Genomic DNA, 25,525 nt, shown 5'->3' on the forward strand with positions numbered 1-25,525 from the left:
TTCTGAGGCTTTATACTCCACTGGGATTTAATGGAACAAAGAAGAAGCCACTTGAAAGTAATGTTCTCAGGAATAAGAATTTTGCACATTCTCACAACATATTCAATAATTATTGAATAAATAATTTATTAATTATGATATGGCATTTTAAAATGACCGGTAAAGTTATTACCTATTGTTTAAAATTAATGCATTCGACATTAGTTGCTTACAAGATTACAGCTATTTCATTTGCCATATGAAAGTTCGAATTGTGATGATATAATTTAAATCTTTGAAAGGTTCAAATTTGATTTAAATTTTATTGAATTAATAAAGTTAAATTTTATTGCAAAGGAATTGATAATAAAGACGTTGTAGCCAATAAAGTAAATAAATATAAATATATAAAACATAAAATAAAATTTGTAAACTATCATATACAAAATTTTAAACTATTATATATAAAATTTTATTTGGACATTTGAACATTTTCATATATAATATTAAATTATTAATATTTATATATTAAATTAAATATAAATTTAAAAACTAAATATTAAAAATTAAATTTAATATTAAATATTAAACCAAAACATTACTTATCATAAAGTATTAATTCGAGATTTAGTGAAGAGCCGCTTTTAAATAAAAACCTAAAAATGAATTTTTTGTCCACCGTAAGTCCAAGAAAACACTCATACGCAGCGAGTACCCCACATTTGAGTACTATTATTTGTATTGGAGTTCTCGAATAATTATATATTGGAAACATGTTTTTTTTTGTTAATAAAAAGTAATTTTAAAGTAATAAAAATTAATGAGTTCGTTGATTTTGTTTGTATGTTTTTCTTTTTATTAAAAAACAAAAAAAAAAATAAATTAAATAGTTTAATTTGAAAAAAATTACTAAAAAATTTCAGTGAAGTTATAGAAATTACTTTCGTACAGGAACCTTACCCAGACAGTTGCGAACATAAAACGGAAGTGCACACCACTTGTGGTAATAATAATAGTCTCCCTATTTCTTAACCGATTCTGCAAATTGTACTGTTCACAATCAACGTTTCGTAGTTGTTTTCCTTGAGTAGTGGCGAACGTTTGACTTGCTGGTTATGTTGGCCATGGGTTAATGAGGGTGCAAAGTCGTTACATTTTGCAGAGCATTAGACACGTTTCATCTAGCAGCGTTAGCAGCTCTAGTAGTTAAGTTACGTAGTGGCAAAGTGGTGATGGCAGCGGATACGGAAGTGTCCATTTGTAAATGTTTTCGCATTTGGATAATTCATGAGTGCCATTAGTTGTAATAATGGCCTCAAGTAGGTGCTTCACTACTTGTTTAAATTTCGAAAACCGTAGTTGCGGTTTTGCAGCATATCCTGCTGTTGTGGGTGTACGGGTATGAATTTCAATACAATTTACAACACAAGCTTGATTCATATTGGATCACATTTATTTCATTTTTTTTTTCATCCATGTTGCTGTTTTTACTCCAAATGGACATGGTCAGTTCAAATAAATTATATGCAATGAAATGTTGTGGTTTTCCGCTCAGACTACCAAAACAAATTTTTTAAGTGTGGTGATATGAGTATATATTTTTTTTCTTTCTGGTGCTTCAACCTTTTGGTGTTAGTATGTTTTATGTTTGCAGCAAATTCATTTTAATTAGTCGCACTTTAAATGATTTATTAACAATAACTTTCTGTCTGGTCGAAATGCAGTAAATCGAACTTTAATGCATTTTCATGTTAAGTATCACATGTAGATATGAGCTGTATGTTGAATACAATTGAAGAAATAATTTAAATTAAAAGTTTTATGATATTTCACCAATGAATGGACTTCTTTCGATTTAAAGAAAATCAGTTTCAAATTATGTCTTTCAAAATATTTTAAATAAAGTTCTAATTAAGTCGGTAAATAAGTTTGTAAAGCAATGAAAGAGTAGAAAGTATGTGCCACACAAAAGATATATGACCGGAATAGAGAACCGAGCAGAATAGCTTAATATTAAAAAAAATATATATATGTTGCAAGAGACTGTATTAATTGCATTTCTTCCTGATCGAAATAATGAAAAGGATCAATCTTGTACTTTTTTTGTATTTCAAAATATAAATTACTAAGCTATAATAATTTTAAAGCATCAGATAATATGAGACTGGGGGAAAATGCAATTAACATAATAGGCTGATGTACTAATCTCTGTCAAAAACTTATGACATGACAAGAAACTTGATGATAAAAACAAATCACTAAAATTTCAACTTTTTCACTATTTTGAGGGCACATATTTAGTACGTCTTACAGTATTAAGATTACTTTTACCATCCTATTATTTTTAGTATATATATATATATATATATATATATGTTCTATTAGTTATAATGTACTGTGTTTTCAATAGGTAAGTAATTACAGCTAGATTTTTCATTACTTTTAAATTTAATTCATTTATTAACTTATCATATGAAAATATGCAAACCTGGATTTATAGTTAATAAAAAATAAAATAAAACATATTCAAAGATGTCGTGTATTTAACCAGAATATCGCAAACAGAGTCGGAGCCAATAGCTTAGCTGTAACAACGATGAAATAAAGCAGTCTATAAGGTTGTAGGTGATAGCCGGCTTGCCGTAAACACATAGGCACTTTGCATCACTTTGTAGGACAAATTTTGTTATTTCTAAACTGGTTCTTGCTATTAATAAACACGATTTATAGAAGAACTTGAAAGTTTTATGGTGAGACTTTATTTATACCGGATTGCATATAAAGACTTTAGGGTAGTACAAATAGGTTTATGAGGTTTTTACTTTAAAACGAAAATATTACAACAAAGATTCTTTAAACTAAGAAGGGAAATTTTTGTTTCAGGATGATTCCATATCTTTTTTTTTTAAAGATCCCAAGAATATTAATACCTTGCTTTCCATTTTCTTGAAATGGATCACCCCACCCCCTCTCCACTACTTAGTTATGGTGCTTAATCGTGAATATAGTAATATAATCACTCGTAAAGAGTTTTAATCTTTTTTAAATATTTATTATTGTTCATAATTGGGTAATACCACGTTCTCGCTCCCAGCTTAAATAAATTTTGGACTTCAAATTCTTCTGCTTACTGAAATGTGATTTCAGCCGGAGGTCTTTTCAGTCAGTTGGCTGGTATCTTCTCTTCTTAGAAGTGATTTTAATGGGTTCAAGTCTCACTCTCAAGTCTCTTCTCTTCTTAAGAAGTGATTTTAGTGGGTTCAAGTCTCACACTGTGGCTTTCGATGCTTTATAGCTACTGGAAAAAAAATTCATGCATTTTTGTGTATTATCTGTTAAAGTAATTCTTTGGATTATTTAACCGTTACCTTGGAGCGAATTTATTTAATTAAAAAAGCAAGAATGCCAATTATTTAAAGATTTTTTTTTTAATTTAAAATATTTGAATGCATATTAATATATTATTTATTGACGTTATTGTTCGGACTTAGACGCTTCAACCAAGGTGCTTTAAATTTTCTAAATAAGTAGAAGAAAATTTCGTACTAAGTAAACTGAAGATATCACTTCAAATTTACTGTAAAGATATTGAATATTTTAAATGTATGACTAAAACTGATATTATCTTGTAATAAAAATATCATATATACAACTTAGGATATATTACTAAATGTATATTGTTTCATATTTTGCTTAAAGTGGTGACTAACTTTGTCTAATTAATGTTTTAATAATGTCTTGATATTTTCTTATGTTGTATTACTGTTAATCAATTCAATATTTGAGATCATATATACTGACAATAATTTTTGTCTTATATTTAATATAAAATAATGTATATAACATTATCTCTAATATTGTCTATGAAATCAATTTTGTATTATTCTAAAAAAAAAATTATAAATAAAAAATTCAATTTCAGTTTACCAGAAAAATTACTTTTCGTATTTAAATTGACATATCATTAATCTTCTGCTAGAGAAACTAGATAAACGAACTCAAAATGTTAAGTACTTTTTGTGTGAAGTCACCGACGCTCTGAACTGCATACATACATTTCATTCTAAAGGATCCCATATCGTTCACAATTTGTTGCAGTTAAGTAAAGTCATGGCAACCTTCAAATTAAGGATTAAAGTCAAAGATAGTCTAAGTGCGGAATTGAGCCACAAATCCATCCACATACTCGTATAAGCAAAGCACCCAAAATGAAGTATGGGCAAGGCAAGCATTGTGGTGGCTTGGAATCGTGGTTACTAGCTTCATAGAGCACGAGTAGATGAGGTTATAAGCTAAAATGTTGCAAAGACAAATTCTGTAAGTTGCCGTGACAAATTATTTTGTATTCACTAGGAACTGCTATTAATATCGACTGCTTTGATACGTGAAATTAATTCCACTCCTTTTTTTGTAATGCAATATTTTTTTTTAAAAGACGATAAAATAATTAGAAATAAGTATGGAATGATAAACAAGGAGTATGTGCTTTAATGATTTTTTAACTTATTTTAAAAAGTCAATTAAATAACCTGAATAAATTTAATTTTCTGTAGAGAAATTAATTAATTATATCGTATTTTTGATTATCTTTTATATACAAAACTAAAATTAGTTTATTAATTCAAAAGAAATTATAAACTATGTTTAATTATTTTAAAATTTTATCATTTATAATATAATATATATTAAAATAAGATTTAAGTTGGTGTTTTAACGCTCTTATGCCCAGCGCCGCTATTTGACGGGCTTTATATAAACGGCTATAAAATTTTTATTTGGTTTTTATTTAATATATCAGGGCACATTTCATAGCAAAATTGAAAGTGTTCCAATACTCTGTTCCTATTTATATTTACAATTGTGTGAGCTGAAAATTCACTGTATTTGAATGAAAATAATTATTATTGATATTCAGATGTCTGAGTTGGTGAATCAGCACCTTTACTCTATTTTATCTGTGGACAATTTTAAGTCACACTAAATACGGGGCTTTACGGGGCTTTATAATATGATGGATCTGATATCTTTGTATCTGCCTGTGTTTATCAAATTTCGCTGTATTTTTAGGATACTGAGAGTTGGATTATTGTGACTGTCAATTGTATTGAATAGTTTCAGAGCACGATCTTTAATGTATTTTTCAACTGAATCCACTCTCAGATCTCTGTGGATATCAGCTCCTCTTACATACCATGGGGCGTTAACCAGTTTTCTTAAGGCAATATTTTGCCCTCTTTGAAGAATTTTTAAAAAACCATTTATTATCACTGTATTTGAATGAAAATAATTATATTACCAAATAAAAAATCTACCATTACGATAAGCATTAAAATCGCTTAAGCAAATCTATATAATTTATAATTTATTTTAATGTCTGTAACCGAGTTTCATGTCGGTTTTTTTAATTTAGAATGTTCCGATATCGCACTACCTCACTAATATTTATTATAATAATCACTTTATAAGTTTTAAAAAAATATGTATTTATAATATTACATTGATTTTATTTAAAGTTCAAATTTGAAGTTTTGAAAATAATTAAAATCAAGTAGAGCACTTAAAGTAACCATTTCAATGCCTGCTGGCAACACAATGCAACATCATCAATGTGATATCCCGCTCTTAACACATTTTATAGTGCAAAAACCTCAAAACTATATGCAACATAATAACAATAAAGTGGCAAGACCACTAAGAAAAGCTGAGTATAACAGTAACGGTAAAGTGGCAACACTGTCGTTAGACATCGCTAACGGTACTGCGACCGCTAATTATATGCAAAACAAAACGAAGCTCCTGTACAAATGTTGCTAACGTGCACGTCTAGTTGCGGTGCGGTGATTGCAATATAAACATAAATAAACAATTAATAAAAAAGAAATGTTGCCAACAAAACACTTCAGCTGGCAATCCCTGAGTAGACTGGAAGCAGCCACCAATCGTTCCTAGCAATGAACAACTTTGACATACCCTCTTCGTTTGGCAACGTGTTATATTAAAAACACTTTGTCTACGCAAAATGCAAATTATTTTTTATTTTATACTCTTTTTGTTTCACTATTACCCCATTAGGGCTTCCGTTTCCGGTTAAAGTTTGTGCTAGCTGATTCGCCAGTTTATACACAGACTGCAGATAAAAACATAAAATATTCAATTAAGAAACTTTACTAATTTTATGTTCAAGTGGAAAATATTGTCTTGCAAAAAAAAAGACGCTCAAGGCGTAAAAACGTGTTACAATAGAGTCAAAGGCAGGAATCACCTTTCGATGAAACAACGTCAAAAAATGCAGTTATTGTAAAAAAATAGTGAAAAGTTTGCGCCATTTTGTTTAAATTTTAGTTTGTCCTGTACATAAACATGCAGAAACTTTTTTTTCAAAATTTTATGGGCTTTCCTTTGCGGTCTGACTTTTATTCCGTATTTTGTCACAAATGACATTTTTGCATATTTCAAAACATCTGGCAACCATAGCTTTAACTTTTATAGTTTTATAAAATCAAACCAAAAAAACTTTATTATAATTTAAAAAATATTTTCAATATTACTTTCAAAATAAAAATATGTAACATGGGTTTTGATAATTTTTTTCTTCAAGAACTGAAAAAAGTTTGTACTGTAAGTGAGCTCATTGTTTTTTGTGTTAAATCAAGGCTTAAAGTATTGACTAAAACTAAGTGTAAACGAAACAGTACGTTAATATAGAATACATCAGTCTCGACTGCAGGAAAATGATAAATTCCATTAAAGATGCATTTTGCCTTAGATATGAAAGATATGATTAAACGAAAACGAAAAGGAAAGATAACAAAGATTTGCAGGAACGTTAGTTTCTATTATAAGTATACTTATACTATCCTCAATTTCAAGAAGATATACATTCTATTCGTAACTTGTATAACTTGGTAAACTTGTATAAAATGATAAAGATCAGTACCTCGCATAGATCTATTGCAAGAAAATAAAACCAATCAGGTGTAATATGCGTTACAAGTTAATAAATTGATCGAACCAGCGATGATTGGTGGCAATATTTCCATTAATCTGCAGGTTCAAAGGCAAAAGACATGTTGGCAAACGAAGCGCAAGGGGGAACAACAATATCGACAGCAAACCATAGCAGTATGTCAGCAACTTTGGGGCTTTTATAACTGTGGATGAGGGACTGAAAACCTCATCCCAAAACTAAAAAACCCACTCGCAAAAAACTTAATGAGGTCTGGTTATGAATATTTTCATATCTACCTCTACCGCATGTGCAAAGTAGAGTCACCAACTCACATGTATTGAGGAGTTGAGGATAATAACGCCGAGAACACGTTCTTTAAGTGCAATAAGTGGGAACCCGAATGAGAAGTGGTAGCAGCGCAAGTTATAGTTTTCTCCCCAAAAATAGTAACAGTAATAATAATCAAAAACAACATTAACTGCAAATGCACAGCAATGAAATAAAAAGTAGATTTCAAGAGAAGACAGCAGGAGCAAGCAGATATAGTACGCCAGGACGAAATGTTAGGCTAGCCACTTGGTTCTTTAAATAAATACAATGCTCTAGTGGTTATAAATCTCACGATCGTAGTGTCGAGTCAATGTCAACCAAACATAAAATTACATGACCCGGAAATTTCTTGCACAAAACACCTATAATAAAAGGACTCATGTAGTTTAAGGCAACGTCTTGGGGAAACCATAAATGTTCCACATTCATATTTTCAATTTCAAAGCAAAAACAAAAAAGTGATTATACTATATTGGTCAAAATAATAATATCTATAAGGCTGTTTTTAAAACTGAATTCTGTTTGGATGAGAATCGATATGGAATTCAACAACCGCAAAATAATCACTACAGACATATTGTTTATTTTTTTTTAAGTAAATCTAAGAACACCTTTGAAAAAAAAAAATTTATGTAATACTTCTTTTATTTAGTAATACTTTTTTCAGTCGTCAATTATTACAGATTATTATTATTACCCATAACGATTATAGTAAATCGAGGACTTATTATAAGTTATATAAAATATGTAAAATATATAATACATACAAAATATATAAAATACATAAAATATATAAAATATATAAAGTATATAAAATACATAAAATATATAAAATATATAAAATATATAAAATGTATAAAATATATAAAATATATAAAATATATAAAATATATAAAATATATAAAATACATAAAATATATAAAATATATAAAATATATAAAATATATAAAATATATAAAATATATAAAATATATAAAATATATAAAATATGTAAAATATATAAAATATATAAAATATATAAAATATATAAAATATGTAAAATATATAAAATATATGAGCAAATATGCAAATAGCTATTTATAATTTCGAGGTTCGTGATAGCTTTGTAAAATGTATGCAGTCACGATACATAATAATAATTTTTTTATGTTTAGACCTCTAATATAAGTTTTATAATAAATCAAATTAATTCTTCAAATGAATATCCCTTTAGAAGAAATTGAACTGCCGAAACTGCGAATCATTATATTAAAATTATTCTTATATGCAATGGAGTAAGTTGAAACATAGTGGAAGTTTTACCTTTGAACAGAATTTAATATAATAAGAATCATAATTATACGTAACTTATAATATTATAAAGATTACCGAATGAGCACTTATAATTCTCAATCAGTTAAGATACTATTGTGCATACCTTCCACCACCATTGGTAACGAATTTAATCTGCTCCCATATAATTTTAATATATTTTGTTAATTATTTCGTTTCCTGGTGAATTTCCAAACGTTTTTGTATTGCACTACAAATGCTTATTTAAATGTTACTTTATAAGGAAAAGTTAGTTTCTGCTTTTAATTTGTTATAGGCTTTATATTTAATCTGCCGATTTTATGTTGATAAACACTTTTCGCTGGTTTCATAAAAGCAAGTTTCTAGTTTTGTGTGGTTTAATCTACAGTGCTCTGTTAGAATGCCTGTAATGTTATTCAAATTATTTCTTCTTTATTTAATATAGTCCTTAAGACATTTTAGATTGAAACTCTGTAAATGGTTTTGCTTATTAGTCCTGGTAGATTATGTTAGTACTTTGTTTTTGCTCTTCGTTCCAAAGAAGTAAGATGAAATTACCTCATTTCAAGCTGCAGATTGTCATAAGCTGAAGAACATATTAAAATTGTAAGTATTAAGATGAATGATAGTTATAATACTTTAAGATATTAAGATTCTAGGTTTAATGAAGTTATAGTGTATGTATGGCATACATTTGTATTGTAATTATTTTTGCCACGAAATACAATATGTTTAAAAATATTGTTTGTCCAGATATTTATTTTTTAATCTAAATTAAATAAATATGATTTAATTATACATAAGAAGCCAAATACTCATAACAAAGTTTTTATTTTGCAACTATTGTGAGAAATTGAACATAAGAAAAACAAAACCTTATAAAATCTTTTAAACTGCATTAGCTGAGTATGTAATGAGATGTATGCGATCAGTTTGTTCATACTGTTACAATGCAGATCTTAGTAATCTTTGGCCTAGTCAATTACACTATATTCCTTTCTTCCTTTCTGTGGTGATGTATTTCTTCTTTCGAAAACGCATTCACGGCTGACCCTTATATTGTGTACTTGAGATTTTATACATCAACAGTGCCTGCTCTGTAGGGCATTTTCAGAATTAATGCAAAAATATTGTTCTACTTTTACATATAGGTATAATATATTTATAATAATTTGATTGATATAATACTATTGAACTTTAGTACACTAATAATGTCCATTAGCGCACAGCGTTGGAAACATTAACAACTCAGAGTGAGTTATATATAAGATATAATGTAACAATTACACTATCATTTCTTATAGTGAATAGCGAGACGCAATAGATAGTAAAAATTGATTGCTTTATAGCTTTTAATGTAATTGCTTATCTGTCTTTCTTTCTATCGTATTGATCAATTAATATAAATATTGCTAAAATAAATATATCTCTATTAATCTATTCTGTCTATTATCTATAAAATCTCTATTATCTCTATCTAAAATAGATCACTCAATAAAATAAATATATTAAATAATTAAAGTGAATATCAGCCAAAAATTCAATTAATTAAAATAATATAAAATGAATTTTTGTTGTTGTAGATCACTACTGTTCTAAAAAGCCTCTTAATGAAATATACTAGTTTCTATTAAATATAATAGTCACTTCCGTTTGAAAAATTTGATGTTAAAAATTACAACTTATATTCACAAAATATTGGGCAGTAACATAAGCATGTATTTCCTAGGTTAGGTTCTATACGTAAGAAAAAATATATAAATCATGCAACAAAGAATGTCTCTACAAACAGAATAATATTGAAATTTAACAATTAAAAATAAAAATATAAATAATTAATTCAATTATTCTGAAGCTGGTTTATGATTTCGTTCTAATATAAACACAACAAGTGAATTTGTTAATAAAAACTTTCAGAGTAAATTAGCAAAACTCCAGAAAAATGTGCGTACATAAAAAAGCCAAGTACAGCATTGGGTTGGTTAAGGTGCGCTGACTCAGAGCTTCAAATTTGACAGGGCACGAATCCGATTACTGGTACTTGCAGTCTCAAAAATTTATTAACGAGTAATTAAATACAAAAATTATTTCCATGACCACTGATGATGGGCTATATTTGGCAATACTAGAAACAGCTATATGGTCAGCCAAAAATTCAATTAATTAAAATAATACAAAATTAATTTTTGTTGTTGTAGTTCACTACTGATCGAAAAAACCTCTTTCTAAATTAAATATCTAAAAAAATTGAAATCAATTTTTTATATCTCATTTCTCCACAGCAAAAGTGGGAGCCTTCAACGAGAAAAACAACAACAGTAACAAATGTTGTCACAAAAAAAATTGAAAAGATTTGTATTATAAGTTGTTTACTGGATTTGCAAAGATTACTTAAATGACTATTTCGAAATATATAACTTTTATTTGCTTAATTAAAATTAGCGGGTTTTTTATTAGGCACCTATTAACCTATTTAGTAACTGAATTTTTTATGCAAATGTACGTTGTTTCTGATATGAGTTAATACTGTTGTCATTTGTGATTGCAAACACTTTTAAGTGTCAAATTTCATTTGTTGTATGTTAATGAACTCATCTTAGACTCTTAAAAATTTAACATATAAAATCGATAAAAAATTTTTTGAACTTTCTACACAAAAAAAAAAATAAAAAAAAAACAAGCAAAAAATAAATTAAAAAATTTTATTAACAAATTTCAGTGAAACACAAATACCTTTTGTTAGGGTTTCTAGAAATAATTAATAAATTAACAACCTAAAGAAAAATTTCCAAAGAATTAAAAATATCTTAAAATTTGCATATAAGCATTTAATTAATTAAAATGAGTTAATCAACAAAATTAGAAGTTAATTCAACAGCAATTTTGTAATCAGTTTGGTATTTTAGTTAATTTAAATTAGTAATTAAATGCATTATAATAGTTTCTACTATTTAATAGTGTTTTTCTTCTTTTATTAATTATACATTTTTAAATATATTTAATTATCGTTATTAAAACTACAATTCACTTTATCACAGCACTTATAACTATTTTCGATATATAATTTCTTAACGTTTAAGTCAGCAGTGAAATTTGTCCATTGAATCTTCCATTCGCATTACCGGGCATATAGTAGACTGGGTAAGCTCCATCGGCGAAATTCAATGGAACTCCTTTCTTGCTGCCCACAGCCATAGCACCTTGATTTAAGTTGAAATTCGGCACCATATCCATTTTGTCAGGTATAAGTACATGTCGGTTTTCACCACTCAATTTCGGGTATTGATAGGCTTGTCCACTAATCACTGTACGATGATAAGGAACTATAATTGTTTGTATTGGGGAATCCTTGTAGGGTCTTGCAATAACTGAGTTCGTTAAAATTGTTAAAAATAGCAGCGCTAAAGTTACTTTTGGTTGCTGGTTATTGAAATATAAAAATTTTTTCAATAAGTATTTATTAGGTACTAAATCTTTTAAACTTTTATATGTTTACGGAAATATGTTTGGTGAATTGCTTAATTTGTTGTGATAAAATATGACCATTCTAAAAAAATCAATAATTACAGATGATCATTAAAAGGTTTTAGACCCTGTAATTGCGATATGATTAGTTATTTGTAAAAATATAAATAATTAGTATCATATTTATGGAAAGTAAAACAAAAAAAAAATAATTTTTTGGTTACTAATTAAATTATTGCAATTTAAAATATAAAGAAAACTAATTCATTATTTCATTTAAAAATTATGAACATTTTTAAAGTAACATGATGAAAATAAACATCATGTGCTCTATTTATATGGAACGTTTAGTACCTTTAGATAATCTGAAAGGACAAAAATATACTGAAGGCTACGTGAAAGGTGTTTTGCGAATGGGAAAAAGCTTTAAACGTTAGCCGACTAATTCTAATTCTATATCTTAACAAAGCAGAAATCTTCAAGAACTATGGCCGGATAGTTGATAAAAAATGACATTGCAAAGGTTTTATATGAACGAATTGGATTTGGTGAATCAACTATAGTAAAAATTTGTCCATCGGTGTTTTTTTGGAGAAAAGAAAGATTATTGGGGCATTAGGACTAATAAAATTTTACTGTAACTTTTCTCTAACAATTTTTAATAAATACTTAAGAATTTCATTAATTTTATTTTTTCAAAGGATAACAATTTAGACTTTGAAAGGTATTATGTATGTAGTCTTAGGTCAGATTGTTATTAGAATAACCCATATTTGAAAATAGTAAGGGAAATATGAATGGATTGTATGAAACATGAATGAAAAGCCTATGAACTAGCCAGAAAAGTGGTGATCTCATATTATATTGGATCGAAATCATTTTGCGGTTCTTCATCGAGATTTTCCAAACTTAAAATTAATGAATGGCAGAAAAATGCAGCTCAGAATGATTGGAATCATGTAATTGCCTGCAGACAAGCTAAAGACTTCGTTCTGATTCGATCCTAAAGCCAGCTTTAGGAAGCTACTAATATTGAACAGAAAAGGCATCCGAATTGTCACAGTGTGCCTCACTGACCATAACTGCAGACTTTGTCACGAAGAAGAGGAAAAAGCAGAACACATTCTGTGTCACTGTGATATTCTTGCCAGACTGAGACTTCAGTACTTATCAACAACCTATTCATAACGAAAATAGGCGACTTCTCTCCAAGAGAAAACTGCTACGCATTTATAGAACTAAAGTAGGCTTGTCACAATAATCCTCAAACGATGCGTGGTGATATAGTTTCCAACCCTTTTAAAATTTAATCTAATCTAATGGATTGCAATATAAATGAATAAAGTGAGAAGTAAAGGTTATATTATTGAATTACAAAAAATATTCTAAAAATTATAACGAGCTTATAACGAGTAAAAGCATTATTATTAATGTTAATAATTTTTTTTCCTTTTTTTATAATTTCTTGATGATAAATATAGAGATGTGGATTTAACCATCGCTCCTATTAGAACATAGGGTGGTAAATTTTAATAATAATGTATTATTAATAATGCGTTAAAAAAATCAATGAGTTTTGATTTTGACTAAAAAGCATTTAATACTTTTTGTCCAATTATTATTCTACTATTTTTTTAATAAAAATATTGATTTAAGAAAACTTGTAAGAAATTTGTAATAATTGTTCTTGCTCTCTGGGTAAAAAAGGGTAAAAGAGGTGGATTAATTTGTAAATATTTTACAGTGTACAACACGACTGTTCAGACTAGATACGATCGCAACCCAATACAAGTCACTGTGTAGATGGGAGTGCCGCAGAAACAAGTAAGGCCTTATGCGAGTACCAGTAAATAAATGGTAAATTGGGGAAAATAGTAAATTATGTCGGTATGGCAGCGTATGCTGGTATATACCAGAATGTCGAGTAAGGTAAATTAGGCAAATATTAGATATTATCATTGTGAAAATTTTATAAGTGTACGAGTTCGAGTAAATTCATTTACTCTAATTTACCCGAACTCGCACACTTTTATGAGATAAATTGGTAAATAAGTGCAGTGCAAAAATTCCCTAGAGAATTTCAATTTATTTTACTACAATTTACTCGAACTTGCACACGGCCTAAATACGATCATGATTTATTTTGAAGAAAAATAAAATTACAGTAATACTGTAAAATTTAGTTTTATTAAATTATTATAATTATGAATGTTATTATTCATTTGAAATCAGTTTGTTGGGATACTATGAAATTAAAATAATGTAATAAAATAATGAAAATTTGCGTAATTAGGAGAAATTAGAAACATGTCACGGACTACACATATATTAGACGTGGACCGCATGTAGTCCAAAGCACAACCCTGGTGTATGTACATCATGACGGTAATGCTGAATATTTCGAATTCGAATGTTTCGAATCTAAGGATTAGAATTACTAAACAATTTGGAATTAAAAGTTATTAAAGAAGTACAACTGTACTTTCTATAGAATTTATTTTTCATTTTGCAATAGATTCACTTTTATCAAACACAGATTTTAGTATTTCAGGACTTTGAAAACATTTGTTAGATACGACGATATGCTAAACAGGTATATTTCCTGTGATTAGAAAATTCTATAAAATTTAATAAATTATATGAGATTAAAATGTTATCTTTAAATCCAACAAAAAGAAAATTACCTATTACTTCTTTGTAATAGGTAGGAATTATTTAAATTAATGTTATATGGTGTAGTGAAAAGTTTTTCCATTCTTCATGGTTCATCATGGCTTCCAAATTTTTTTACTTTTTATAAAATAAAATTTTTAGAATAAAAAATAAATTAAAAAAAAAATTAATAAATTTAAATGTTTGAATAAATAGAATCGTCTTAGTAAAAAAATTAATAATTAGCTTCATAGCTTATTGTTAGGTTGGCGCACAATAGATCTTTTAGGTCGGGGTGATTTTATAGCCTAATATGTAATATAGTTAGGTTTCCACGTTAAATATTTCCACAGTCTCAACACAATTTTATCACAATTTTTAAGCATTTTTTTACCAAATATATTAGATAAAAAAATTTAATTATTAAAAAATTACCACAGGCATTTTTTGGCTTATCCTTTGCAGTTGACAAAAAAAAAACAAAACCTCTTTATATGATATTTGAGTTTGAGTATAATTTTAATCTTTTTTGATTAGTTTTAAAACAAATAAAAGTAAAGTTAATTTTTTCGAAATTAAATAAATTAGTTAAAGCCGCGCACGCGCCTCGACGCAACAACACTTGACTAAAGTCAGCGAATAGTTTGTAAAGCTTTATAAACTGCCAAAATCATCATTAAATAATAGCAAGAAAAAAAAAATAAAATAAATAACATTTAAATATCTTTATTGTCTCGAATATTTTAGTGATGATTTTGTTAAATTTTTTTTTCTAATGAGTTATTTCGGCAGGTTGGCTTCAGGTTGGTTCATAATTCATTCGTTGCGCTACATTCGCACCGACATACAAGCTACTAACTTGCCACGCTTAACAAAGTATCTGAACGATATTTGACGCTGTTTCGATTGCAATATAAGAGCGCAGATACAAGTTTTGTACTTAAAAGTATGGAACTGAGTAACTTTTAACTGAGTGACTTTTAAAGTAGCTAATAAAACGTAGCATGCGGTAGCGGATGCGATATTTGCTAAAGATATTAAAAATTTTGTAATCATTAAAATTATTATTTTTATTTTTTCTGTTTTATTTTTATTTTTTATTTTTATTTTTTTTTTTAATTTTTTTTTTTTTTTATCACTTACCAGACACAAAAATCTTTTAATTTTAATTAAATTTTAATTTATTGCATAATTTGTTTTTGTACTAAATGGGTTTATGCGCTAAATTTTATGTAGGCAAACATGACAATATTTTTATTTATGACTTTTTAATGGATTGTAGTAAAAATTTTGTTTTATAAGCTATCAGGCATGTTTAATTGTTAATGAATTTGCTATAATGTGACATACTTTATTGCCTCAAATTATAATTTATATATTGTACATAAACAGAGAAATGATTTTAGTTATATAGGAAATGTATATTAGGCTTGGCGTGAATAAAAATCTATTATTAAATATTTTATTACAGCAAAAGTCGTAATATTTTATAATTATATAGTTTTTATTATAGAAGTTATCTATATACGAATACATATAAATAAATGTATATAGTGTGTTTATATATACATTTGATATAAATGCGAAAAATGATTATTTTATAAATGAAATCAAAAACATCGCATGGAAAAAGTGGTAGGGGGGAGAGGGGGGGGGGTGTGATTTTTAATATTTACCAAAATTCATAGTACATTAAAGAGTTTATATCTTAAAGAAAGCTAATTAGAACAGTTGTGTACTATACCAGTACGATCTGTACCGCCACACATTAGTACAAGAATTTGTAACAAAGCTCATGAAATGTGCTCATGAAAGTAAAGTAAAAATCATGTGGAGCAAAATGAAAAAGTAGACGATCAAGCTATAACTGGTGCGGTCCAGAGTCCAGAACATCATTGAGCCAGAACATGATCACGGCCTATGTCAATAGTTAAGTGGAAAGCTTCACTGCATCTCAAGAGGTGGAGAGAGATGAGCACTTGAAGACTGGCTAAACTTCTGATGCCAAAACCGATGATCAGTGAAGCGACAAAAGTGATTACTCCTTGATTACTGAACATGAAAACTTCAAATATCACCTCAAAAAAGAAGACACTTGCAATCCATGTCTAGAAGAAAAGGAGATAATGGTGCCTATATTGTGCCAATGTTTAATACTGACAAGCAGGAGGATGTCTTGTGACACCATTGGGCTGGTGATGACTTGGCAGCCAACCTTTAGCTAAATAAGCTGCGTGCAATAACAAGAGATGTAGTTATGTGAACGGAAGACACTTTAGCTATAATTTCATAACGACATTCGAGAGTTCGAAATACGAAACAGGGCCAAAGTCGTTTCGTGGTCTACTTCGGCTAATTTTTCACTTCAGCAGGACGAATTAATGGATTGTGTGCTTTTTCAGCGTAACATAATAAATATGTATATATATATATATACCATAACATTGCTACAATGGTTTTGCTGGCTTGGTCATGTTGTGTGAATGGAAGAAATTGCTTCAACTAGAAAGATGTTTAGTGGAAAGTGCGGTAAATGATGTCTGCCTCTTCAGTGAAAAGATTAAGTGACTAACAATTTAAATGCACTTAGTACCACCTACTGCCGATAGCAAGCTTTGATCGGGTTGGGTGGCGGAGACTATGGACATGGCTAAAAACGACATCTGTAATGAACATCTAATTAAATAACTCTGAATATATTTCTTAGTATCGTTTAATTTGATGCTTAATACATCCGTGCACTTAAGTGTATTCAGAACATATGATATTTCAAAATTGATTGAATGGAAAATTTTCAATAATGTGTGCGGAAAACTACATTTCCTTTAAATATTTTTTCTACCATTTTTTTATTTATTGTGTCTTAATATTTGTTCATTTCAAAATTTTCTGATAAAAAATTTTCTTTCTATCAAGTATCATTTTTTTCTATATATTATTCTATGAAAGTGCATAAAATCCTTAGTGGGTATGTGTAGAGAGAATAATAAGTATTGAATAGCCGATTATAAAGCTTAAAATTAACAAAGTAGCACTTTTTATTGATGAGAGATTCCATATTGTTATTAAAATATATAGCAAAATTAAATGTTCATAAATCATTCAATGCCCGTGGCAAAATTCTGTAAGCCGAACTCAATATTAAATTAATGGTTTGTAAAAATAACGTTGACAGGTTATAAAAAAAGTTATTGGTTTAATGTTTCATATATTTAAGGTACTTTAAATTAAGAAACAGCTTTAATATTCAGAGTTGTGCCTACATCTATTTTTTTGCAGTACATAGCAACAAGTTATTAAGAGTAATCCGTAGTATATTTTAGAGAAGTGTTTAATTTATTTTAAAATGTCAGACAAATACATTAAGACTGAAAAGTTTTCGGAAATTCTCATTTAAAATTCGCGCGCTGTATATTTTTCGATATTTTAAGTTTATGTAGTTTGGCAGCACTGTCCTTAATTCCTATGCCAAAAATGAGCGCGATCTGTCAGACAGTTCGTTTACGGCAGCTGTTGAAACCAGTTCACCTCAGTAGTGCGTTGCGAAATGTCTTCGACGGTCGTACGACCGTCCTGAAAGGCTTTGTACCACTCATAAACTTGAGTTTTCGATAAAACTGATTCCCCATAAGCCTTTTGTAGCATTCGCAACGATTCTGCACACGAAATTTCGTTCGAAACACAAAATTTGATGCAAACTCTTTGTTCAATATTTTTTTCCATTGTTTTTTTCGCAACGCACTACTGAGGTGAACTGGTTTCAACAGCTGCCGTAAACGAACTGTCTGACAGATCGCGCTCATTTTTGGCATAGTAATGTCCTTAAGTGCTGCCAAACTACATAAACTTAAAATATCGAAAAATATACAGCGCGCGAATTTTAAATGAGAATTTCCGAAAACTTTTCGGTCTTAATGTATTTATTTGTTCTTTAGTTTTATTTATTTAGTTTTTATTATATTATTAAAACTTTTTTTAAATGAATTAAATTATATAGAAACTATGAACTTAGATTAATCATATAAATTTTCCTTTGCTCTCTAAGATTAGCCTTTTGCTGTAGATATACCATAGTTCTTTTAGACGTGGCTTTAGGTTGTTTTTGATTCATCCAACCTAGAGGATCATTTGGTAACACGATAAGATACATCTTATCTAAGAGTATGTGTTTTTCTAAGAGTATGATCTAGCCAGTGGTATTTATGTTTCGATTTTTCATTTTTTATTATAAACGTAATTTTCACATGCCAAAAGCTTTCATTAGAGGTTTGCGCTGGCTACCAGATATATAAAATTGTTTAAAAACAGCGATTAAAAAATGTTTGCAGTTTGTATATTACTGTTCTCAGCATAAGCTATGTTTCACTGCCAGGAATTAGGGCAGATTTTAAAGTCTTTTGCAGTATAAATAATAATACTATTTTTTAGTATATAATATAATATGTTGTCAATATTTCTACATACATGAACTGGATTTCAACTAAAATTTATTTACTATTTAACTACTCGTATAAGAAAACTATATACACTTTCTTAACTTTTGTTTTATCAAGATTCATTTTTAAACTAGTGGACTTATTAATCGATGCTCTGAGTTTAGTTCGTATAACTTTATGATAATGTATTAATACAACAATGTCATCTGCATTAACTAAATCATCAAAATTACTCAGAAATTTCAATCTATCCCGATATTGCGATTTTCTATAATTTTTATTATCAAATCAAGCCAAAATTACCGTCATCAAACACTTTGCAAATGGTATCTTTCTAGCTAATTTTTTTAATATTTTTTGGTCTAATTAGTATATTTTTTGGGAACATACGCATAAAACTAATAAAATTCTATGAAATTAAAGATAGAAATACAAATCGTACACTTGGAGTGTTCAATATTTATCCCATTTGAACGCAGATGAACTGTAGCCTTCATTTATTCTATAAAATATCTTTGGCTCGTACACTACTATATAAGGTTCGGTTAGGTGGGAGTGACGGACTTGTGTTCGGAAGCTCATGCTTACAGATAGTTCTTATTTCCTATCAGGGATAAATTGTCACCAATTTTGGCGTTACCATGATTATAGAACTTCTTCTTTTGTGTTACATTATCGAGTGTGAGTTTTTGATCACCATACTATTTAAAAATATTTGTTTATATATTTTTTTTATTTTTTTTTTTACATAAATTACCCAAACATTTTTTTAAATGCCTTTAAATTTTTTCGATGTAAAACTTTAATCTCTTTACCATGTTTTGGTAGTTTGTGATCCATTTTTCTTAAACATTCTTCACAACTTTATTCAATATTTCCGTCATCGGTTACCAGTGGGAGAAAAATCTTTGAGTACCTTTCAATATGTAGAATTAATATTCGAAGAACTAAATGAAGAAGATATTGAACGTTATCCTTAAATCAAAATAAATTGTTTATCACAGAATGTCAGACGCTAAACGCAGAATATAGTAAGTTTTATAGCGATTGTGGGTCAAAATTTGACGAGTATAATCGGAACACTTAATAAATTTCGCTTATCAATAATGAGCCATTGTGCAAAGTCATCGTGGGACGTGATTTAATCAACTAAAAAGCTATCACTTTTACGTTGTATTTAATTGGTTTGGATCTCTGTGATTTTCAGTTATTTTACAAACCGAAATTGATAACGAAAGAAAGGAAATAGTTTAAATGGCCACCTAAAACACTAATACCAATATGCTATAGACAATTATGACCGCCAAGGAAAACAAAATATATTTCCAAAAATTTATTTAACGTTTTTACCACTATGTTGGTTTAATAACAGGTCATTTTTAAACACTAGTCTTCTGGTTAGCAGACTTAAGACACTACCGATTTTTGAAATATGTGATAGTTGATAGGCACTTATAAAAGAAAATTATTCTATTCAAGTTGAAATCAATTTCTCTAACTTTCAAGTAATCCAATCGAAAAATACTACGCGTGAATAATATTTAGGCTTAGAAGTAGTTTTAATTAAATGCAAAAATTTTATTTATTTCCATAAATACCATAAAAGCTGCGATTATTAAAACACTTTTGACTCACTAATATATTTATTTATTTTTCAAAATTTTGTTAAACTTTATTCTCATTTAAATCAACGTTTATTTTGATTTGAATTTATTGATGAAATAAATTTCTCATATATTTTTTTTGGCAGCTGATTCCGAATGTTAATAACCTACAAATATAAACAACCACTTAAGATGCGTTAAGAAGTATCTACTTCATAATCAGGTTAAGCTTTATTATGCTTTTTAGCTACTTTTCTATTGCCAAATAAAAATGCGAATAAAGCCAATATAAAGCCAGTTGAAATTTTGTAGATAAATTAAAGTTGAAAGGTGCATAACTTTTTAGACAAAATTATGTTTTGTATAAAATTCAAAAAAACTTGTACACTGCAAGTAAAAAGTATGAACTCAGCTTTTAAATGGTATTAAAATTTGAGAGAAACTTCATATCAGTTAATTAAAATATATTTTGTTAAGTTTTTTTACTGCCACATAATAACATACGTATGTGTACCCGAAACTTTTTACTCATATCAACTATAAATTCCAGATGGTGGAGACATTAGCGTTACCTAAAGGCTTATGATACTCATTAAGAAAACTAAAAAACTGACAGACAAAAAAACAAACGAGTCAACTAACGGAAAAGAGTCTAATTGAAGTGATATGTAATGCTGACTACTACTATTTTACGTAATATCTTTGACGGTTAATTTTCAAATAATTTCAAGATATTCCCAAGATATCACCTTTCGGATGGAGAAGATGCTAGAAGACGTGTTAAGGGTTCACACACTAGGAAGGCAGATAGACATATAGACAGGCAGATAGGATATCATTTTCGGCAGATAGGCAGCAAGACTTGGTATAGAGTACGGATGACGTGATCACTTATATCTTTATTCCATTGATCAACGTCATGCCCTTAAAGATGTTAAATGCACAATATTAGTTGTTACTATAAGCATTAAGTACGTCAAACCATTCGGCATTTAAATTATAATTAATTAAATATTACTTTAAATATTTTTATAAATCTACATTAAAATAATAGGTAGCTTTGACATCATATGAGTAATAATCATCATAAATATATCTAAGTTCAAGTTTTTATTTTAATAAAATTTTAGATATAGAAAATTTGCATAGACTATTGATTATAAAAATTATTGATTAGTTACTCATTTATGGATTTCTACGTCCTCAATCTTAATGGATATTAGAAGATATACTAGCCATATATTGTGTTATCAAGTTTTAAAGATAAATGTCATACCTCATAGTGACATATGCCATTTCCATTTTAGTTTTGTAAAATCGAAGCACCTGAGTAAACTTAAGAGTAGGGAACTATTTTTAATTTGGACGATATTTAATTATTGACAGCAATACATTAACAGTAACGAATGTACACTCTGAATTTAAGTTCAGAGTGTACATGGGTCGTATTTTTACAAATCGGTCAACTTTTTGACCACATCACCTCCGGTTGGGCTAAACTTTTTTTCGGGCTCATTTCATAAAATAAGAACACCCGTATCTCAGGAAAAAGTTTTGAAAATTTTTTTCCTAGGAGATATGACCACATGGGGTTTTGAGAATTGGCACTGTAGACATATTTTTAAAGGGATTTGTAAACGAATGACCTACACACATATATACATAAATAATTTCTCAACTGCGAATTTCACTATTCATATGGGTTAAAAACTATTTCCACGGATATTGTCTTGTGGATTTTGGGCATTATGAAAAGAAGTTTATAGTTAAACTTTGAGAGTATGATCAAATGACAGGGCAAGTTTTCATTTACCAAGTAATAGGTGATTTTGTATTGAAAAACTATTAATTACTTTGTAATTTCCATAACGGTTTTAGATGTTTTAAATGTAAAAGTAAAATTTTTTGTTAGGTACCATTTATACAATTTAAATTAAAGGTGTTGAATTCAAACAACATGTAAATCATTAAGTCCTTTACAACAATTGAAAAAAATTTGAAACTCATGGAGCTTATAAGACCCTTATAGTAAAGGTACATGAACTTCGGTCTCAATTTAGAAATTCAGTAAAATCGCTTAAATAAATTTGTATTGAAATATAACTTAAATATGCTTAAATACAATAATAACTTTTTTTTCAATTCAGCAAATTTCAGTATAGGTGATAGAACACCCTAAACAACTGCGTTATGGGCGTTATAACTAGCTGTCGATAACATCATTCTAGTTCATCTTCTGTTGGGATGATCGTATTGTCAGTATAGCTAAGTGAAGAATTAAAAGTGTATCAGACACTATACTTAATATGATCACCATATAGATAATTTTTTGCTTTTCTTATCGTTGATTATACATATGATGACTTTTAAATGTGTTTCATGTTAGAAATACATTTTGTATGGAATTGCAAAAACAACTACATTGTATGAAAAGTGCATTTTATATTTTCGTTTTAAATATATTCGGCAGCCAGTGTCAGTTATTTATGATTTTTATATTTATAACGCAAAATTAATAGTTATTTGTGCGTTTTAAAATAAAAAGCAGAATTTTAAGAGTTAGTTGTGCGCGAAAAAATAAAAGGCACATAAAATAATTATTTTTGAGGAATATAATATAGAGCAAATTTAATTATTATTTTTGAGTTTTATTTTAAAATGCAAATGATAATAGTTATAAGCTGTTCCTATTTTTATTATTATAACTATAACGGTTCCTGGTTATAATTGTTATTTACAACAGCGTTTTTAATGTCCGCAAAGCGGACTACGGACTGTCTAAAGTTTTGTGTCATTATCTTTATTAGTTCGTAAAATATCTCTACGTTATTGTCATTCACGATATTTTGATACCGATGAATACAAACTAAATTGTATATTTTTCGGATCCGCAGTACGTTTTGGGTTGTGAAACTTTTTGGTCTGTAAGAAAGATGAAGATGAAAGCTATATTTAGTTATTTGTTATTTAGTTTCAACTCAATTTAAAAGATTGATCGAATCATGTAAATTCTATGTAATAAACACAGACTCTATAAACCACCTTTTTATTGTATTATTTACATAAATCTGATATAAATTATGTTATCCGTTATAATTCAAATTTTTTTCACATTAAACTATAGGTATTGATGCAAATAAGTTGTATTTAGAGGAATTTTTGCATATCTCTGAGTAATTCATAATTCCATTAAATAAATTGTTGTTGTGCATAATTGAAAGGCGAATAGTATCTTTGTTTTTTTTATTATTAATTTTGTGTTTATGATTTTATTTTATTAAATTTCATTAAATATTTTTTAATTTATACGGATTTACGCCTTTAGCATATTTTTGATTTTATACACTTCGAATTAGATACTTTTAAGTATCTTAAGTTCAAGCAAAACTTTCAGAGTTTCAAGAAGGTTGTTGTTTCGTATGTTTTGTATCTATAAATGAGGCTGTGTGATTGCCGTATTTCAGATGACGACGTACAGATGTTGAAATTGTAAAATTATTGCGATGAGGTAATCATTATTTATTTTACAAATTGTTTATAAATTTTTTTCATGCAAGAAAAATTGCTTTTGCTGCTGATGTTCAGATTGATTTGTTAGTAACAATTGAGAAAAGTATTGTGAATAGGTGTAGCAAATTTAACTTCCTCCGTTTGGGATTATGATAAGTATAAATCATTGTTTGTTAATGAGCTTTCGGCACAAATTTGTATATTTCATACTTTGTGTTTATACACTATAATAAAGATAAAATTGATAAAATTATTATATAAATTAAAATTGTTTGTTGGTAGTTTTAAGTAATTTATACATTTGTGCCACTGTGCCGCTGATAGCTTAGAATTGTTAAGAGAGATTTTGCAAGGTATTTTGTATGTTGAGGTTTTTTTTGTTTATAACTATTTTTTCTGTCTGTTATTTTTTACTTTGTTAATAATTTTTTTATCGGTTGACGCTTTGAAAAATTTGCTTATTTGTCATCGACGCACAACGGCTTCGACATAAAACTAAATACAAAGTCTTACAAGCCGCTCAGTCGTCAACATTTCACTTTGGCTGTAGGAAGCATAAAAACGGAGTTACAAGATTCTTAGAACCAATAAATTTATTTGTAAAAAAACCGCAAATTCACGGCTTAATAGTATTAATAAAAATTATTAGCAACAAAAACAAAATCAAAATCGAATAAAAAAAAATAAAATCTTTAATTAATTTTCTTGTAATTTTTGGCAACCAACATGCAAAGCTGTCAACAAGTTTTGGTAAATTCCGAATTTGATTAAAATTAATTAAAATCGTTTGGTTCATAAATCAAATTTAATTAGTGTTTAAAAATAATAATGTGCTTGTGCTAATTATGTGCCTTCAATTATTTTACAGTACTTGACTTTATTGTTAACCTTTTGTATTATTGGTACATATACCGCACCCACTGCTGAAGCTGAAGCATCTGCCGAAGCTGAAGCAAAGCGTCGCACAAATGAACCACAATTTGTGGTGATTTCAGAGGATGTCATACCAGATGTGGAGAACACGACACAAAAGGTCATACGTGTAAATCCATTGGATTTACCATCTGTTAAAGATGACCCCTCTGGCAATATGGACTCGTCTTTGTTCAAAATTCAATCATTGCAGCCGTTCTACCGCAGTTACGTAAACTCCAAACGACTACGTAAGCCACGTCCATTGGAATTAAATGCAGTCACTGATTCACCCATACACCGTGAGGTCAAAGCGCGCAACACAAAACTAACCAACACATGAGCAAAAACATTTGGGCACTTTTTACAATCAAGCAAATGGCTTGGAAGATGGT

At 28.3% G+C, this 25,525-nt stretch overlaps 2 protein-coding genes across 2 annotated transcripts; one reads left to right on the plus strand and one right to left on the minus strand.

Moving 5' to 3' along the window:
- Nucleotides 1–11,524: 11,524 nt before the first annotated feature.
- On the minus strand, nt 11,525–15,276 carry LOC119686268. The gene is made up of 2 exons (XM_038100808.1): nt 15,104–15,276; nt 11,525–11,971 (listed from the first exon to the last, which is right to left on the minus strand). Exons 1-2 carry the CDS (start codon nt 15,110–15,112, stop codon nt 11,627–11,629), a joined length of 354 nt encoding a protein of 117 aa, XP_037956736.1. The 5' UTR covers nt 15,113–15,276; the 3' UTR covers nt 11,525–11,626.
- Nucleotides 15,277–24,713: 9,437 nt separating this feature from the next.
- LOC119674837 lies at nt 24,714–25,473 on the plus strand. Its single transcript, XM_038085994.1, has 2 exons — nt 24,714–24,968; nt 25,087–25,473. Exons 1-2 carry the CDS (start codon nt 24,945–24,947, stop codon nt 25,471–25,473), a joined length of 411 nt encoding a protein of 136 aa, XP_037941922.1. The 5' UTR covers nt 24,714–24,944.
- Nucleotides 25,474–25,525: the final 52 nt, after the last annotated feature.

The sequence above is a fragment of the Teleopsis dalmanni genome, chromosome 2, assembly GCF_002237135.1.
Source record: "Teleopsis dalmanni isolate 2A chromosome 2, ASM223713v2, whole genome shotgun sequence".
NCBI lineage: Eukaryota > Metazoa > Arthropoda > Insecta > Diptera > Diopsidae > Teleopsis > Teleopsis dalmanni.

Bases quoted from the DNA above. Each gene is read 5' to 3' on its own strand.
- LOC119674837 (XM_038085994.1), top strand. From the start codon at position 24,945: ATGCAAAGCTGTCAACAAGTTTTG. The intron at 24,969-25,086 runs GTAAATTCCGAA...ATTATTTTACAG, and splicing joins AAAGCTGTCAACAAGTTTTG to TACTTGACTTTATTGTTAAC.